Source organism: Diospyros lotus, chromosome 5 (genome assembly GCF_014633365.1).
Source record: "Diospyros lotus cultivar Yz01 chromosome 5, ASM1463336v1, whole genome shotgun sequence".
Taxonomy (NCBI): Eukaryota; Viridiplantae; Streptophyta; class Magnoliopsida; order Ericales; family Ebenaceae; genus Diospyros; species Diospyros lotus.
In genome coordinates, this window is record NC_068342.1 from 10,101,002 (window position 1) to 10,121,470 (window position 20,469).

General features: G+C 33.3%; 2 protein-coding genes across 2 annotated transcripts in view; one reads left to right on the forward strand and one right to left on the reverse strand.

Moving 5' to 3' along the window:
• Positions 1 to 945: 945 nt before the first annotated feature.
• LOC127801359 (ent-kaurenoic acid oxidase 2-like) lies at positions 946 to 7,084 on the reverse strand. Its single transcript, XM_052336379.1, has 8 exons — positions 6,542 to 7,084; positions 3,006 to 3,486; positions 2,563 to 2,826; positions 2,238 to 2,327; positions 2,045 to 2,123; positions 1,689 to 1,795; positions 1,457 to 1,578; positions 946 to 1,232 (listed from the first exon to the last, which is right to left on the reverse strand). Exons 1-8 carry the CDS (start codon positions 6,778 to 6,780, stop codon positions 1,142 to 1,144), a joined length of 1,473 nt encoding a protein of 490 aa, XP_052192339.1. The 5' UTR covers positions 6,781 to 7,084; the 3' UTR covers positions 946 to 1,141.
• Positions 7,085 to 7,359: 275 nt separating this feature from the next.
• LOC127801358 (protein NRT1/ PTR FAMILY 7.3-like) overlaps positions 7,360 to 20,469 on the forward strand; it is a 71,844-nt gene continuing 58,734 nt past the window's right edge. Inside the window, exon 1 of the mRNA XM_052336377.1 lies at positions 7,360 to 7,366. The gene's annotated coding sequence lies outside the window, so the exon portion shown is untranslated. The remainder of the gene's footprint in view (positions 7,367 to 20,469) is intronic.

Genomic DNA, 20,469 nt, shown 5'->3' on the forward strand with positions numbered 1-20,469 from the left:
ATTCGGACGGAAGTGCTTACACTAATTGTCAGTTCAAAAGACAAATTAATTAAGTATATATATGCTTTGATAAGCTAGCAAACATGATTTTGATATATAAACAGTCACAAGTTTACCCATTAATTTTGCCATTTGGCACACCTATAGTAGTGTGAATTTATTTGATAAAAACATTGTCTATATATATATATATATTATCAAATGAATTAATAAATGTATCAAGATTAAAAATATTTTCTATAAATTTTGTTTTTTTTGTTTTGCTCAATCCCTAGAGATTAATTAGGTTAATGAAGGAGGAGGATATTCAGTCAGTCATTGAATATTGGGTTGATGAATAAAATTATCGTCTAGTTGTAAAAAAAGTTGGGTTGACGAAGGTGATGGTTGAATGAAAACAAAAGTATGATTACAGTTGGTGTTTTTTTTAACTTTTTTTTGTTAATTTTTTAAAGAAGTAAAATTAAACGGTCGGGTCCTAACCAAGATTTTCAGTGTTTTCGTAGGAAACTTCCATTTTCTATTGGATCATACAAATTAGATCAATGATCCATGGCTTTAACAATCAATCAACTTAAACATAGGGGGGGGGGTTTCCTAGCAAACTGTTATCTCTCCTTGTCGCAATCCTACTTCTGTTTTTTAATGCTGTTTGTGTAAGTATTTGCTTTTATTTTTTCATAAATTAAGTTTGGAGATAAAATCAGAATAAAAAAAGTAAATTTTGAGAGTCCCTATTCCATTTGGGAAAAGGGAAAGGTGAGAATGGAATAGAGAATGAGATTAAAAAAAACAAAAAACAAAAGATGAGTTGAGGTATTGGGGTTAAGATGGGGTGAGTAAGACCTAACTCGTCCCTCTTCATTTCATTTTTATGATACGTCAATTCAAAAATCGTACAATATCAGAGTCATTAATATATCGTAATTTATTACAATCAATTCATTATTTTAAAGTAATTTTTACTGATTTCATTTTCCTCGTAAACGAATGGAAAATTTAAAATATCATACAACAGCAATTTCTGATGATCATCCTAACAGAGATCCTTTGAAATTGAGCAAAGAAGTTGATGATTATTTTCACAAAAGTAAAATTAGTGTGAAATTTTGTCGTCTCTATACATTCAGAGATGAGACACTCACACTCTCTTTATTATTCCCAAGCAGTTATCTTTAGGTCTCTGATGTGGTAAGTACATCACAGAACAATTCGGATTAAACCGTTCAAACCTGCATATATAATATGTAGCTTATCAAATATTTATCCTATTATATGAGATGGCATATATGAATTCTAGCTTATTTTATGTTGCATGAATGTTTAAAAAGAAAAGGACATGACACATTGAGATTCATATTCTACGAAACCATTGTGCATGAACACCTGTAGCTAGCAAATGTCTGAATGCAAATGTGATCAAACGGAACAAAATGGAAGCCATAGAAGTACTCACTCATAATTAAGAAGAAAATGGTGTAGGAAGATAGCGATTTCTAGCTTGGCCAGGTCATTTCCCGGGCACATCCTACTTCCTGTTCCAAAGGGAAGGAAAGATCCTGCTTTTGGAGTGAATCCCTGTCAACAAAATTACAGAATTTTAGCATATTATGTCCTCCATATTCACAAAACTATGCTGTTTTTAATGAATGAAGAATCAGAAATCTGGGTGGTAATGTTGAACTTACATCCCATCTGGAAGGATTGAATTCCTTAGGATCAGGGTAAGTTTCGGGGTCAAAGTGAACACTTCTGAACCAGACCAAAACTTTCCATCCCTTGGGAATGGTATAGCCTGAAAGCTCATGTGATTTGCAGTTAGATAATCGTAAGACGGTGTATAAATGTTGTTTGTTAATACTGTTTTGAACTGGGATTTTCTCAGAAAGGAAAATGAAAAGAAATGAGTTTGTTTATTCGTACACATTTCAAAGTCCTTCCACAAATCTGATGGCATAATATCACAGATACCACGAGAACCAAATTATGTAGTTTGTTTATCAAAATCCAAGAAGGAACAAAAAAAAAAAGAGGAGAAACTAACCGCTTAAATTGACATCTTTTTTCGCCTCTCTGAAGACAACAAAGGAGAATGTCACCACGCGAAGTGTTTCATCAATCACCTTTGAAAGACAAGGAAATGTTAAAGACAAAGAGAGCCGAATTTGATTTAATTTGATCACAGTGAATTGAGTCACCAGAGGCTGAAAGCCATAAATTTGAAAGTGTTCATGTACCTTGGAGAGATACTCCATTTTTCTTACTTCCTTAAGTGTCAATCCCTTCTGTGTAGGTGGCCTGTTTCTTACTATTGCTTCTTGCTCTGCCTAGAATGAAGTGATGCACCACATTCAGGTCGAGTAATAGGGTTATATGCAACAAGTAATGTGACAGTTCTACTAGAGAAAAGTAAAAGCAAGGCCGGTTTGAGACGGGTTAGCTTGATTGATAAGGTTATGAAATCAAGCTAGACCATTAGATAAACAAACCAGACTGTACTTAGATTATGCCAAACGCCGTCTTGACCAACAATGAGTCTGCATTAGAATGAGGGACGGTTACCTTAGCTCTTTGAAATACTTCAGGGTGCTCCAGGAGAAAGAGGGTAGCCCACATTGTGATGTGGCCTGAAGATTCATGACCGGCATTCAGATACATCACTAGAATGTCAATGATTTCCTCATCATCCAACTTTCTTCCATTCTCATCTTCAACGTCCATTAGGGCATCCATCATGTCTTTCTCCTGTGTTGAAGGACTGTTCTTTCTTCGCGCCCTTCTCTCATCCACTATAGATTGAAAGACAGCGACAAGCTTTTTACGTGCCTGCAATTTTCAGCTCAACATTTTTATATCTCATATGGCAAAAATTTTTTGACAAGTTTAATTGACAATCAAAATCAATGCTCAAGAAGTATCTGAATCGCTTGCTTTCAAGATGCCTAGTTTTATCAAATGTCTTCATAGAGATATCCCCCAAAACAAAACAAATCTAATGCCTTCACCTTGAGCGCTTTATGGTAAGCAAATCCGGGGAGATTGATTGCCATGGCTCTAACTCCATAATTAAGAGTTGTATACTCCCTCTCTAAGGCCTCCATCACTTGCTCACTCTCCGAGCTCAGGAAAATGTACATAATTATCCTGAAAGTGAGCTTCCGAAGCTCAGTTAAGAACTCTATCTGTCCCATGCCAGCCCATTTCTCCAAGGCTGAAATCACATTGTCCTCAATATACCTCAAATAAATGGACAATGCCTCGGGGCCATTGACCGGTGCTGCTGTTAAGCGACGAAGGCGCTTGTGCTCTTCGTAGGAAATGCTGCCGATAAACGATTTCCTCCCAATGAGCTTCAGAGTGGAGCTAGGCCAGCCGGGCTTGAAATATTCATCATCTGTTAAAACTCTCTTGCATGCTTCAGGAATTGTGACAATGATACTTGGATTGCCAAACATGAAGGCCTTGTACAAGCCACTGCAGCCATATCTGCATTGCGTTTTTTTATAGCAATGTGAACAAAAGCAGAAAAGTTAGTGTTAGAAACGCATTATCTAAAATCCACGGCCATTCTGCTCAAAACAGAGACAAGTGCAGGTTATTCAAAACTTTCTGGATGAAGCTATAATTTTTGTAGGGAATCAACAAATTTGTCCTCAATTCAAAGGAGGGGATGTTGGATCTTTTACTTAAGAGCAAATCACACTCGAAAGCCATAAGGTTTAATGAAATCACAGTGCACGTTTAGGAAATGAAGCCGACTCCTCTTCCGTTAACCCAACATTAAGTATTTCAGGTTAAGTTTATAAACCATCTAGGGGTACCCATCATGTAACATAAATCTAATGGCATGAGACAATCTAATACAATTGGTGAACATTAAAATAGTCAGTGTAATTTTTGAATCGTTAGATATACTTGTTGTAATTACATCAAACTTCAGTTGTGCACTATTTATGTTGCCCTCTAATCAAAAATAGGGCCTAGCCCACGAATATGGAATGAAGAAGTCACTTTGCTCCACAGAGTAGTAGACTCAAAGCAAACCCCGAAAGCCTTTAAAGAAGTTTGTTAATCAACCTTAAGACTTCTCATTTCCAACCCACCTTCTTACAAAGGAAGATAGCTGATACCCCTAGAAGATTCGAGACAACAGTTTGGAGACAAGATGCCAAAGCAAATATGTCAAGAAGCTAGAGAATATGAGACAAAAACATTCATTCATTCTCTATAATTAAGAACTACATATCACCTTGACACAGAAAATAATGAACGTCAAGTTAAATTAGCATGGCAAGCTAAAGGTTGCAACCAACAGAGAAAGTCAAATTCCTAATAAAGTTTGAATTCCCAATGCACTAAAGGTGCAAGCATGATCACTTTCTTAGATGTAATAAGTGTGTCGACAATTTATTCACATGATCAGAGCCACAAATTCTAGCACTAACAAAAAATTAACAGATAATGATGCTAAACGATTCAATCTCCACGTCATTAAAATTTTCAAAACTAAGCTACCCAGTTCTTTTTTCATGAGATTGGCTATATGCATTTTACCTTGTTAGTTTTAATTTTAAAAGAAAAAATATGATTCCAACACACTCACTATACTCCCACATAAGTTTTAATCTCATCACCACCTATCTCTTATATGAATTTTAGCTCATTAATCTTTTACTTAAAATTTAATAATTTCTACGTTAATCGTGAAGTACCTAACTCAAGCATCATTTTTATCTGAAGTTAAAAGACCGACATTGATAAGAAGGAACACCTTTATTCAATCAAACAGTTGATTAGTTGAATCCAATCGATAAGTCCATTAATGGTTAGATGACGACGGAGACCACTCAACTAAGATCTTTCTTTCTTTGGCCTAAAATCAAGTCGTTGCAAAATTTGGTCCACTGCAAGTGCAGCAGGCTGCGATGGCCGCAGTGAACATTATCTATTAGTTTCGGCTGATTTGTCCTCTGGTGCCTGCCGTGACCTAACAAGTCTCTATGACACTCACTAATGCTTGTGTTGCTATCACCCAATATGTGCGTACGTAGCAAAGCAATAGAGAGCCCGTCTCCACTTTATACAAAGGCCTTTTTATTTTGGGAAGGTTAAAAAGGATGGTATTTGTACATAATAGTTTTGTGAATAAATAGATTATTTTTACAATTTAGACTTTGAGACCTTTTGATCACTAAAAAGTAATTTTATTGTTTTGTTATGAGAACTAATAGAATGTACCATTAGAGTGATAGTATTAACGAGTATAGGGATTTATATTCGAATCCTTTAAATCTTAATAACTCCTTTATTAAGTTTTTATGAAACCTCTCGACATGATAATTTAGGATGAAAACTTTATAAATATGGTTGGGTTTAAGTGTTGTCCAATTTTCTAAATCTAAAACAAGACAAACAACCCTCACCATATCTAATCTTATAAACAAAAACAACAAATGAATTAAATAAAACTGACAACACACACAATATCCCCTTGAACATCTACCCTAATTACTCTATAATTAAGACCCAGTTCAGTACATGCCATGAATTACGACGTCAAGATCAGCCAGCCCCAAGAAATTCTTCTTCAGTAAATAAGAAGTCAGGCAGAAGAAGCAAAAGGTGGAAAATTAGTATAAATTATGTGGATGGGGGGGTGTTGGCGTGTGGGTGTATAGGGTTAGGAAGATGGCAGCGAAAATGACAAAAGTGGGCTGCTAGCTATTCTCTCGAATGAATCATTTGTGACATGTGAGTTTCCTCCAAAAGCTAAGAGACACGCGCTGCAACGAATACAAGACAAGAAAGATGAAAGGCACTATACAGTTTGGCCGGTTGGGCAATCTGGGTAATCACATGTGCAACGTAAATTACAATTAAAATTCTGAATTGAATTACCAGGAGGAGGACTCGTGAGCAGAGTACATTGTCCTGTTGGAATTCGCTTGGCTGTGGTTCTAACAATCACTCTAGTTTAAACAATAGTTCTTTTATTTTAAGGTTTTTCATCTTCTTCTTTTTTTCTTCAGATGAAATCCAAAAAAAAAAACCCATAATCGTTTGAGTGGCACGAAGTCAGGAGCAGAAGCCCATTTTATTTTTGTCTTTACCTCAGCAATAAACTTCAAGGCCGAAAAACCAAAGACATAATATACATGAATAGAAATATTTGTAAAATTAAAGAACAGCACAACTTTAATATAAATTATCTAATAAAAATGAATTATTAAAATCACCCATGATTGTAAATGTCTTGTCGCAACATTAGTTTAGAAACTTTTTGTGTATGTTGCTTAATAATTATCTATACTTACTGATACGTAATCCGATCCGTATAGTCCAACTGAGTGAAAGATCGAATCTTTTCCTGACAGTTGGACTAAACAATCAATTATATTGACTCGAAATTACTATAACGGCCCTGGGGTAGTATATCACCATCAAAAACAATCTGAATTTGGCACCAGTACCGCAGTTGTGGAGGGAGACATGGCATGTGTGTGCGACAGAGACAGAGAGAGGAGAGAGAGAGATGATCTACCTGGTGATGAAGGAGGAGATGAAGGAATCAGGGTTGGCGGATTTGAAGGCACTGAGGAAAGACCACATATTGCCAATGAAAGGCCAGCCCAGATCGCCCGGAGGCAGTGAAAACCTCTTCTCCCCCAGCTTCTTCTCGTACAGCCACCAGTTCACTTCCCCCAGCAGCCACCTCACCGCCACCAGAGCGCCGCCCAGAATGGCCGCAGCCACCGCCCAGCTCGCCACCGCGAACTCCATTGCTGCAACGTCGAAGCTTCTATGATATGATCTCCTCCTCTGCCGCGCGCCGCTGCTATTGAACCCCAATTTATATGTATAATTAATTAGCAGTACTACTTGAGAGCAGAGAGGGAAAGAGAGAGCTCAACAAACACATATATCCCACTCACTCAAGAGTCTTGCATATATACAAGTCCTATGAAATATTAATATTCTTTCTCACCCTTCCTTATTATATACATAAACAAACAAATATATATATTTAATTAGAAATGAAATGAAAGAGATCCGTAGTGGATGTAGAAAAGCAGAGAAAGGTGGTGAAAGAAATGGTAATGATTTGAGATCAGATGAGGGACGACATTGAGAATGAATACATAACAAATAAAAAGATTTTGAATAAAAATTATTTTTAAAATATAACATAAATAAATATGATAAAGCTTTAAAACATTAAATTTAGTGTTGATTAATATAATAGAAGAACCCATAATTCGAAAAATAAGAAATGAAAGTAGACATGAGAGAGGTCGGGCGCCGGCCTAATCATCCATTTGTCTTGTCGTCTTGTCTGCAGCTCGATTCCATCCCCCTCTCTCTCTCTCTCTCTAGTCTCTTGAGTCGCCCCCCCACACAACAATTGCTTAACAACTTGAAAAGGGCAGGCTCTCTTTGGCTGTTCTATGTGGGGTTTTATTCTTATAATTCTTTAAAATGAAAGATCTAGAATAGATTTTGATTTGATGCAGTTCTTATTGGTGTATCATTATGATGATTCCAAAGCCAATACTCGTATATTTTATTATTTTCTGAATTTGAGCAGGTATGCTGCTGAGATAAATTTTTGGAAATAACTTTCAAAAGTATTATTTAAAAGAAAACAGTTAAACTTTGGTGGTGATTGGCTAGCTCATTTTCATTCTTTAATTTATTATCTGTATTTGGTCAGTAATTAATTAGTAAAAGTGTTTTTTAACAACAAAACTAATAGAAAAAGAATTAACAAAAAAGTTAAGTTTGTGCAGTTAATATATAGTTGATACTATTTAATAACTTTTAAATGTTAGCTGAGCGTAATTTTCTCTAAGAATAATTTTAATTTTTTTGTCTCACAACAAAAACTCTAAATTTTTACATCAACCACCAACAGAATAACATTTTGTTGCTAATAAAAATGTTTTTTTTAAATTTGTCTAAACACCCCAAAAAATAATACTTTTATTTAAAAAGAGAGAACCTTTTTTTGACTTCTCATCCCAAACAATCTGAATGTTTTTAGTTCTTAAAAAAAAAAAAGAAAAGAAAACTCATCAAAAAACCCAAAAAAGAAAAAAGATGGCATGCTGCTTTGTACCAAATTAATTAATTAATTTATAGGGATGATGAGATCATCTCAAAAATGATTATCAAATGATGTGATAATGACATATATTTTAAATTATAAACCACTTTAACCAGCCTTCTATCTTCTCTCACGTATTAGAATATAAAAGCTGACGCTTCATTTGTTCAGTTCATTGTAGATTACGTACCTTTTGTATATTGTAATTGTAGTACAGCTCAAACTTCAACATCTTGCTCTATCATTATTTTTAATCTTTATGATAATCTTTATTCAATAGATATATATATATATATATATGTTGTGCAGTCTGTGTCGGACAACTCGACGTTTGCGAATCCAAATTTGTAATTGGGTTATTGGTGAAAACAGAAAAGTGATCAGAAATGATATTTTTAGTATTTTAAAAATTTTAACTGTTACAGTTTAACGATAAGGACACTAAATAATACAAATTTTAAAACTCTCCTATAATTTCTTAAAATTGATGAATAGTCTCCTAAATTTTCTCTAATCTCAAGGATTATCAATGTAATTTACTTTATAATATTTTATAAAATAGATTTTGCAATTGGAAATTACTTTTACACCATGTCTCTTTTGAAATTAGACTTTAAAGGCATCCTATGATTAATCTCAAATATTTCTATATGTGTATTTAGTTTATAAGTTATTATTTTTAACTAATAATTTCATTTAATATAACTTTTAAAGATAATTGGTGTAGGGTATTTGATCAGCCCCTCGTATGTTGAGAGAAAAACCACCTATTTGTTTAAAAGATTGCACAGTCGTATGCAAGTGCAACTATTTTTGACATTTCAACCCCTATACTTTGAACATTTAGCGGTTCAAACTCTCATCTATAGCTAAAGTGTGGTGGACCTTAATATCCTCAAATTTTCTTATAGAGCACGAGTATATCAAACCACAGTCAATTTCATTCCAACAACACAAACCCGAAACTTCTAAACCTACATTTATAGGTCAAATGTAGTATACCTCGAAGCTTGTGACCTCAATAAAAAAGAAGACATTTCTTCTACTTCCTTAATACAACTTCATCAGACCAAGGAAGTAGGGGTCTTGATGTAGGGAAATTTTATTAGGCCCACTAAATGTTGACTCATACCACCATGACACCCATACAAAGAAAAACCCAAGGTCCCAATTAGGCCCACTGTAGAGCCCAATTCAAGTTTCTATGTCAAGCTTAGATATAATGCATTGAAAGAGAATCCAAATTAAAACTAAGATACATATCATGAAGAGGGGGCAACTTCAAAACCCTAGCTACATGGGTTCAAGTTGGTAAATACCTAATATTCACTCTAAAATTTACTGAACCTATTTTTTCTATTATTTATTCTTTATTCTCTTTCTTCCCTTCCATGACAACCACCTTCCATGCCCTTCATCTACACTAACTCGAACATCAAAGGGCCTTTCAGCAAATGGTCTTTGATAGCCTTAAACCCTTATTTTGCACCTCAGACAAAAAGATTGAATTATTATAGCTACCTCAATATTTTTTATCAATCCAAATACTAATGTTGCAATTTCTAACATCATGAATAGTATTGTGAGTTCTCAAGAAAAACAAATGGCTTTTGCAAATTTGTTTGGCACTGAAAGGAAAAAATGTAAGGTGGAGTTTGTACCTTGGATTTGACTACAACACTAAGTGCTATAATGATATAAATGTTGTATCCATCTGTAAAGTGATCCCACTTGCAAATGGAGACAATATTTGCAAATTTTAATCTTTAACGAAGAATGCAAATTTGTAATTGGATTATTCCTAAAGATAAGGAAATGTATTTTTGGTATTTTAAAAATTTTAACTGTCATGATTTAACGATAAGGGCACTAAATAATGCAAGTTTTAAACCTTAAAAGGAGGTCCTATAATTTCTTAAAATTGATGAATAGTCTACTAAATTTCCTCTACCCTTAAGGATTATCAATGCAATTTACTCTATAATATTTTATAAAATAGATTTTGCAATTGGATATTGCTTTTGCACCATGTCTATTTTCAAATTAGAATTTAAAGCATCTTATGGTCAATCCCAAACATTTCTATGCATTTATTTGGTGTTTGTAATTTATAAGCTATTATATTTAACTAATAATTTACTTAATGTAATTTTAAAAGATAGTTGATACCAGAGAATTTGACCAAGCCCTCAGATGTTGAGAGCAAAACGACCCATTTGTTTAAAAGATTATACAGTCATATGCAGGTGCAACTATCCTTGACATTTTAACCCCTATACTTTGAACACTTAGCACTTCAAACTCTCATATATAGCTAAAGTGTGGCAGACCTTAATATTCTCAAATTTTCTTATAGAGCATGAGTATATCAACCTCAGTCCATTTCATTCCGACAACACAAATCCTAAGCTTCTGAACCTTATTTGTAGGTCAAATGTAACGTACCTCGAAGCTTGTGACCCCAACAAAAAGCGAGGCATTTCTTCCACTACCTTAATTCAACTTCATCATACCAAGGAAATAGGGATCTCTTGATGCAAGAAAATTTTATTAGGCCCGCTAAATATTGACTCATACTACCATGTCACTCACGTAAAGAAAAACCCAAGGTCTCAATTAGGACCACTGTAGAGCCCAAGTCAAGCTTGGCATAGAGTCTATGTCGAGCTTAGATATAGTGTATTAAAGGAGAGTACAAGTTAAAGCTAAGATACATATCGTGAAGAGAGGGCCAACTCCAAAACCCTAGCTACATGGGTTCAAATTGATAAATACTTAATATTCACTCTAAAATTTACTGAACCTATTTTCTCTATTATTTATTCTTTATTCTCTTTCTTCCTTTCTATGGTGGCCTCCCTCCATGCCTTTCATCTACACTAACTTGAGCATCAAAAGGCTTTTCAGTAGATAATCTTTGATAGCCTTAAACCTTTATTTTGCACCTTTGACAAAAAGATCAAATTATTATAGCTGCTTTAATATTTTTTATCAATCCAAATACTAAAGTTGCAATTTCTAGCATCATGAATAGTATTGTGATTTCTCAAGAAAAATAAATGGCTTTTACAAATTTATTTGGCAGTGTAAGGTAAAAATGTAAGGTGGAGTATGTTGGTAAGGAATTGACTACAACACTAAGTGCTATAATGATATAAATATTGTCTCCATTTGTAAAGTGATCCCACTTTACAAATGGAGACAACATTTGAAAATTTTAATCCATACTGAAGAGAGCAAATTTGTAATTGGGTTTATTCCTTAAGAAGGGAAAGGTATTTTTGGCATTTTGAAAATTTTAACTGTCATTGTTTAACGATAAAGCACTATGTAATACAAATTTTAAACCTCAAAAGATGTCCTATAATTTCTTAAAACTGATGAATAGTCCCCTGAATTTTCTCTAACCTTAAGAATTATCAGTGTAATTTACTCTATAATATTTTATAAAATAGATTTTGCAATTGAAAATTGCTTTTGCACCATGTCCCTTTGGAAATTAAAATTTAAAGCATCCTATGGTCAATCCCAAACATTTCTATGTGTTTATTTGGTGTCTGTAGTTTATAGACTATTATGTTTAACTAATAATTTCACTTAGTGTAATTTTAAAAGATAGTTGATATGGGAGAATTTGACTATGCCCTCAAATGTTGAGAGGAAAACAACTCATTTGTTTAAAATATTGTACAATCGTATGCAAGTGCGACTATTTTTGATATTTCAACCCCTATACTTTAAACACTTAGCGCTTCAAACTCTCATATATAGCTAAAGTGTGGTGGACCTTAACATCCTCAAATTTTCTTATAGAGCACGAGTATATCAAACCTTAGTCCATTTCATTCCAACAACACAAACCCTAAGGTTCTAAACCTTCATTTATAGGTGAAATGTAACATACCTTGAAGCTTTTGACCCCAACAAAAAGGGAGACATTTCCTCTACTTCCTTACTCCAACTTCATCAAACCAAGAAAGTAGGGTCTTCAGATGTAAGGAAAAATTTATCTAGCCCTCTAAATGTTGACTCATACTATAATGTCACCCACGCAAAGAAAACCCCAAGGTCCCAATTAAGCCCACTATAGAACCCAAGTCAAGCTTAGCAAGTCTATGTCGAGCTTAGATATAGGGTATTGAAGGAGATTCCAAGTTAAAGCTAAGATACATATCATGAAGAGAGGGCCAACTCCAAAACCCTAGCAACTTAGGTTCAAGTGGATAAATACCTAATATTCACTCTAAAACTTAATTGAATCTATTTTCTCTATTATTTTTTCTTTATTCTCTTTCTTTCTTTCTATGGCAGCCTTCTTCCATACCTTTCGTCTATACTAACTTGAGTATGGCCTTTCAACATATGGTCTTTGATAGCCTTAAACCTTTACTTTGCACCTTTGACAAAAAGAACAAATGATTATAGTTGCCTCAATATTTTTTATCAATCCAAATACTAATGTTGCAATTTCTAGCACCATGAATAGTACTGTGAGTTCTCAAGAAAAACAAATGGGCTTCACAATTTTATTTGGCACTACCAAAAAGAAATTTAAGATGGTGTTTGTACCTTGGAATTGACTGTAACACTAAGTGCTATAAGGATATAAATGTTGTATCCATTTGTAATTTCAGCATATGGTTTTTGATAGCCTTAAACCTTTATTTTGCACCTTTGACAAAAAGAACAAATGATTATAGTTACCTCAATATTTTTTATCAATCCAAATACTAATGTTGCAATTTCTAGCACCATGAATAGTACTGTGAGTTCTCAAGAAAAACAAATGGCCTTCACAAATTTATTTGGCACTATCAAAAAGAAATTTAAGATGGTGTTTGTACCTTGGAATTGACTATAACACTAAGTGCTATAAGGATATAAATGTTGTATCCATTTGTAAAGTGATCCTACTTTGCAAATGGAGACAAATTTGTAATTGGGTTATACATGAAGAGGGGAAGGAGGGAAAGGTATTTTTGGCATTTTAAAAATTTTAACTGTCATTGATTAACAATAAAGGTAATGCAAGTTTTAACTCTTAAAATATGTCCTATAATTCCTTACAATTGATGAATAGTCCCTTGAATTTCCTCCAACCTTAAGGACTATCAGTGTAATTTACTCTATAATATTTTATAAAATAGATTTTGCAATTGGAAATTGCTTTTGCACCATGCCTTCATTGAAATTAGAATTTAAAGCATCCTATAGTCAATCCCAAACATTTTTATGTGTTTATTTGGTGTCTGTAGTTTATAGGCTATTATGTTTAACTAATAATTTCACTTAATATAATTTTAAAATACAGTTGATGCGGGAGAATTTGACAAAGCCCTCAAATGTTGAGAGGAAAACCATCCATTTGTTTAAAATATTGCACAATCATATGCAAGTGCGACTATCTTCGACATTTCAACCCTTGTACTTCGAACACTTAGCACTTCAAACTCACGTACATAGCTAAATTGTGGTAGACCTTAACATCTTCAAAATTTTCTTATAGAGCACGAGTATATCAAACCTCAATCGATTTCATTCCAACAACACAAACCCTAAGCTTCTGAACCTTCATTTATAAGTCAAATGTAGCATACCTTAAAGCTTGTGACCCCAACAAAAATGGAGACATTTCTTTTACTTCCTTACTCCAACTTTATCAAACCAAGGAAGTAGGGTTTCCTGATGCAGAGAAATTTTATCAAGCCCTCTAAATGTTGACTCATACTACCATGTCACCCATGCAAAGAAAAACCAAAGGTCCCAATTTGGCCCACTATAAAGCCTAAGTCAAGCTCAACATAGAGTATATATTGAGCTTAAACATAATGTATCTAAAGAGAGTCCACGTTAAAGCTAAGATACATATCATGAAGAGAGGGGCAACTCCACAATCCTAGTTACATGGGTTCGAGTTGATAAATGCCTAATATTCACTCTAAAACTTAATTGAACCTATTTTCTCAATTATTTATTCTTTATTCTCTTTCTTCCATTCTATGGTGGCCTCCTTTCATGTCTTTCATCTATACTAACTTGAGGATTAGAGGGTTTGTTCAACAGATGATCTCAAATAGCCTTGTCCCCTTATTTTGCACCTCTAACAAAAAGATCAAATTATTTTAACTGCCTCAATATTTTTTATCAATCCAAATAGTAGTGGTGTAATTTCTAGCTTCATGAACACTGGTGTGAGTTCTTAAGAAAAACAAAAACAAATAGCCTTTGCAAGTTTATTTGGCACTGCAATGGACAAATGTAAGGTAGAGTTTTTACCTTGGAATTGATTGTAACACTAAGTGTTGTAATGATATAAATGTTGTCGCCAATTGTAAAGTGATCCACATTGCAAATGGAGACAACATTAGCAAATTTTAATCCTTAACGAAGAATGTAATTTTGTAATTAGGTTATTCGTGAAGAGAGGGAAGGGGAAAAAAGGTCTTTTTGCCTTTTTGAAATTTTTAACTGTCATTCTTTAATGACAAGGGTGCTAAGTAATGAAAGTTTTAAACTTTAAAGGAGATCCTATAATTTCTTAAAATTGATGAATAGTCCCCTGAATTTTCTCTAACCTTAAGGATTATCAGTGTAATTTACTTTACAATATTTTATAAAATAGATTTTACAATTGAAAATTGTTTTTTCACCATGTCTCTTTTGAAATTAGAATTTAAAGCATCCTATGGTCAATCTCAAACATTTCTATGTGTTTATTTGGTGTCTATAGTTTATAGTTTATAATGTTTAACTAATAATTTCACTTAATGTAATTTAAAATATTGTTGATGTGAGAGAATTTGAGCGATATTGAGAGGAAAACCACTTATTTGTTTAAAATATTATACAGTCATATGCAATTGTTATTATCTTTGACATTTCAACCCTTATACTTCGAATACTTTGCTCATAAAACCCTCATATATAATTAAAGTGTGGTGTACCTTAACATCTTCAAATTTTCTTATAGAACACAAATATATCAAACCTCAATTGATTTCATTCCAACAACAAAAACCCTAAGCTTCTTAACCTTCATTTATAGGTCAAATGTAGCATACCTCGAAGTTTGTGACCTCAACAAAAAAAGAGACATTTCTTTTACTTCCTTAATCCAACTTCATTGAAGCAAGGAAATAGGGTCTCCTGATGCAAGGAAATTTTATCAAACCTTCTAAATGTTGACTCATGCCACCATGTCTCTCACACAAAGAAAAGCCCATGGTCCCAATTAGGCCCACTGTAAAGACCAAGTCAAGCTTGGCATAGAGTCTATGTCCTATAATGTATTGAAAAAAAGTGCAAGTTAAAGCTAAAAAGCTAAAATACATATCGTGAAGAGAGGGTCAACTCCAAAACCCTAGCTACATGGGTTCAAGTTGATAAACACCTAATATTCACTCTAAAACTTAACTGAACCTATTTCATCTATTATTTATTATGTATTCTCTTTCTTCCCTCCTATGTTGACCTCCTTCCATGCCCTTCATCTATAATGACTTGAGCATCAAGGGTCATTTCAGCAAATGGTCTCGGATAGCCTTAAACCGTTATTTTGCACTTATGACGAAAAGATCAAATTATTCAAGCCATTGTTTTTATCAATCCAAATAGTAATGGTGCAATTTCAAGCATCATGAACAATGTTGTGAGTTGTCAAGAAAAACAATGGCTCTTGCAAATTTATTTGGCACTATGTAAGGTGGAGTTTGTACCTTGGAATTGACTACAACACTAAGTGTTGTAATGGTATATATGTTGTCACTATTTGTAAAGTGATTCCACTTTGCAAATGGAGATAACATTTGCAAATTTTAATCCTTAAAAGAAGAATGCAAATTTGTAATTGGGTTATTCGTGAAGAGGGGGAAAGGTATTTTTGAGATTTTGAAAATTTTAACTATCATTGTTTAATGATAAGGGCACTATACGATGCAAGTTTTAAACCTTAAAAAGGTCCTATAATTTCTTAAAATTGATTAATAGTCCCCTGAATTGTCTCTAACCTTAAGAATTATCAATGTAATTTACTTTATAATATTTTATAAAATAGATTTTGCCATTGAAAATTGCTTTTACCGCATGTGTCTTTTGAAATTAGAATTTAAAGCACCTTATGGACAATCCCAAACATTTCTGTGTTTATTTGGTGTTTGTAGTTTATAGGCTATTATGTATAACTAATAATTTCACTTAATGTAATTTTAAAACATAATTGATGTGGGAGAATTTGACTAGGTCCTCAAATGTTGAGAGGAAAACCACACATTTGTTTAAAATATTGCATATTCTTATGCAGGTATGACTATCTTTGACATTTCAACCCCTATACTTTGAACACTTGACGCTTCAAACTCTAATACATAGCTAAATGTGGTGGACCTTAACATACTCAAATTTTCTTATAGAGCACAAGTATATCAAACCTTAGTCGATTTCATTCCAACAACACAAACCCTAAGATTCTAAACCTTCATTTATAGGTCAAATGTATGCTTGTGACCCCAACAAAAAGGGAGATTTCTTTTACTTCCTTAATCCAACTTCATCAAACCAAGGAAGTGGGGTCCCCTGATGCAAGCAAATTTTATTAGGCCCTCTAAATGTTAACTCATACTACCATGTCACCCACACAAAGAAAAACCCAAGGTCCCAATTATGCCCACTGTAGAGCCCAAGTCATGCTTGGCATAGAGTCTATGTCGAGCTTAGATATAGTGTTTTGAAGGAGAGTCCAAGTTAAAGCCAAGATACATATAATGAAGAGAGGGCCAACTCCAAAACCCTAGCCACATGGGTTCAAGTCGATAAATACCTAATATTCACTCTAAAACTTAACTGAACCTATTTTATCTATTATTTATTTTTTATTCTCTTTCTTCTCTTGTATGGCAACCTCCTTCCTTGCCCTTTACCACTACTGACTTGAGCATTAGAGAGCCTTATAGTAGATGGTCTTAGATAGCCCTAATCCCTTATTTTGCATCTCTGACAAAAAGATCAAATTATTCTAGCTGCCTCAATATTTTTTATCAATCCAAATAGTAATGGTGCAATTTCTAGTATCGTGAAGAGTGTTGTGAGTTCTCAAGATACACAAATGACTTTTACAAATTTATTTGGCAAATGTAAGGTGGAGTTTCTTTAGAATTGACAGCAACACTAAGTGCTATAATGATGTGTAAATGTTGTCTCCATTTGTAAAGTGATCCCACTTTGCAAATGGAGACAATGTTTGCAAATTTTAATTCTTAATGGAAAAAGCAAATTTGTAATTAGGTTATTTAAGAAGAGGGGGAAGGAGGGAAAAGTATTTTTGGCATTTTAAAATTTTTAACTGTCATTATTTAATGATAAGAGCACTAAGTAATGCAAGTGTTAAACCTTAAAAAAGGTCCTCTAATTTCTTAAAATTGATGAATAGTCCTCTAAATTTTCTCGAACCTTAGGGATTATCAATGTAATTTACTCTATTATATTTTATAAAATAGAGTTTGCAATTGAAAATTGCTTTTGCACCATGTCTATTTTGAAATTACTATGGTCAATCCCAAACATTTTTATGTGTTTATTTGATGTCTGTAGTTTATAGGTTATTATGTATAACTAATAATTTCACTTAATGTAATTTTAAAAGATTAGTTGATGTGGGAGAATTTGATTAGGCCCTCAATTGTTGAGAGGAAAACCACCAATTTGTTTAAAATATTACACAATTGTTTGTGGTGCAACTCAACCCTCATACTTCGAACACTTAGCGCTTCAAACTCGTATATATAACTAAAGTGTTGTGAATCTTAACATCTACAAAATTTCATATAGAGCACGAGTATATCAAACCTCAGTCGATTTCATTCCAACAACACAAACCTTAAGCTTCTAAACCTTTATTTATAGGTCAAATACAGCATAGAACAAAGCTTGTGACCCCAACAAAAAGGGAGGCATTTCTTCTACTTTCTTAATCTAACTTCATCGAACCAAGGAAGTGGGGTCCCTTGAGGTAGGCAAACTTTATCAGACTCTTTAAATTTTGACTCACATTACCATGTCACCCACGCAAACAAAAGCCCAATGTCCCAACTAGGCCTACAATAGAGCCCAAAGTCAAGCTTGGCACTGAGTCTATGTCGAGCTTAGGTATAGTGTATTGAATTAAAGTAACTTAAAGCCAAGATACATATTATGAAGAGAAGGCCAACTCCAAAATCCTAGCTACATGGGTCTAAGTCAATAAATACCTAATAGTTACTCTAAAATTTAACTGAATATATTTTTTCTATTCTCTATTCTCTATTCTCTATTCTCTATTCTCTTTCCTCTCTTTTATGGCAGTATTCCTCCATGCCCTTCATCTATACTGACTTGAGTATCGGTGGGTCTTTCAACAAATAGTCTCGAATAGTCTTAACCCTTTATTTTTCACCTCTGACAAGAAAATCAAATTATTCTAGGTACCTGAATATTTTTAATCATTCCAAATAGTAATGGTGCAATTTCTAACATCATGAACAAGGTTGTGAGTTCTCAAGAAAAACAAATGCCTCTTGCAAATTTATTTGACACTGTGAAGGACAAATGTAAGGTGGAGTTTGTAGCTTGAAATTAACTACAACACTAAGTGCTCTAATGATATAAACATCCTCTCCATCTGTAAAGTGATCCCACTTTGATCACACCGATCTTAAAACAAAAAGATTTCATTCTTTTTAAAAATTTAATTACCTAGAATGTCGTGTAAGATTTTTCAATGTCCTTTACGTGTGTTTTACGTGTACACATGAATAACTAATCCAATATGATCATCTCAAATTATTGTCCTAGCTAGCTAGTGGCCAACTGTGATTATGCATTTTGGAGTTGAAACATCAATAGCCCCAAGCCTACATATCTAGAACAAGGATTTTTGTTACCTAGATTCTGAGCATTTAATTATTATAAGATTGTTACTTCAATTTCAGTCACAAGATTACGATATAAATTATGTGGACAAGAATATTTCAAAGCCCACCATTAACAGTTCTAATTCTAATCAAGAATTCAAGAACTTACTACAACAATCTCCCAAAATCATTAAATTAATTCTATTGTTGTGATTTTTTAATTGTATGACGTAAGACGAGGTTTTTTTTTTTTTTTTTTTTCTATTTTACATCAACATCGGCTAGAAAATTAAAAAAAAAAAAAAACTTTTGACTTCAAACTAATTTACATTAATCAAGGTGCTTAGACCCCAAATCAAATGTTAGCAAACTGCATGCGTACTACGACAAACTATGGATCAATTTGTAAATAATTGATGCATCTAATTCACATATGAATACAAACAGATTGGGTATTAGCATATGGTTTAAAAAACTGGTTGTAGCAATGAATGAGTGACATTTGGAAAGGACATTGGCCTATAGAAAATAATGCCTAGTCAAGCAGATATAAATGTACGCATCACACCACATCATGTTGCATAAGACAAATTAAAAATGAGGATGAGTAATCCTTTTAACGTCTAAAGAGACAATAAAATTGATGGGTTAGGCGTTTTTGTGTATTTTGTGGTGTACCATGACATGCTTGCCTAGGTAAGGGAAACTTTTCCATTTTTGTTTATCATTTTTTACGGGATCACAAACTAAGAGCGTAATTAGAGTGATTATTATGTCGTATTAGAGTGATCAAATCTTAAAGTGATAAAACTAATCCTAAATATCTCTTACACAAAGTTTATGTAAAAAAAAAAAAAAACTATTATTATTATAAGCAAATATATATGTCTCCATGATCTAGCGTAAAAAATTTAAATGTTCTTATATGTAAATGTTTTCTTATTTTAAAAAAATCTCTTTGTAGTTAAATTACTTTTTGTTTTGACTAAATTTTTGTTTTTTAAATTATTTGAATGTAACAAGTGGCAATGTTGGAGAGAATAGGATCAAGAAAGCGAAAAAATAATAAATGGGTGAAAATCAAAAATCATAATGCATGCATCGTTGGAACAGATATGCCTATGCTTGGTGCATTGATATTTGATATTTGATGATGTCTTTGCCAACGAGCAATAGTTTCAAGCATAAGTGAATTAGTGATATCAACTCGAATGAAACATGAGTAGACGGCCAAAAGTGATGGTAAAAGTATCACTCAAAACAACTCATTAACTTCATCCAAATAATGGGATATTGTGAAAAGATAAGGTACTTCAAAGTTGGCCTATTATCATCACTTCCACCTTCCTTTATCTCGCTTTTACATCGCAGGGACTTTCTCAAATTGATAGGTATTTATGTATCATCCTTGTGTTTTTCCCTAGTAATTGGGTAAGGAACGACTAATGTTCTCCTATTCCTACTAGGCTCCATTGAATTCAA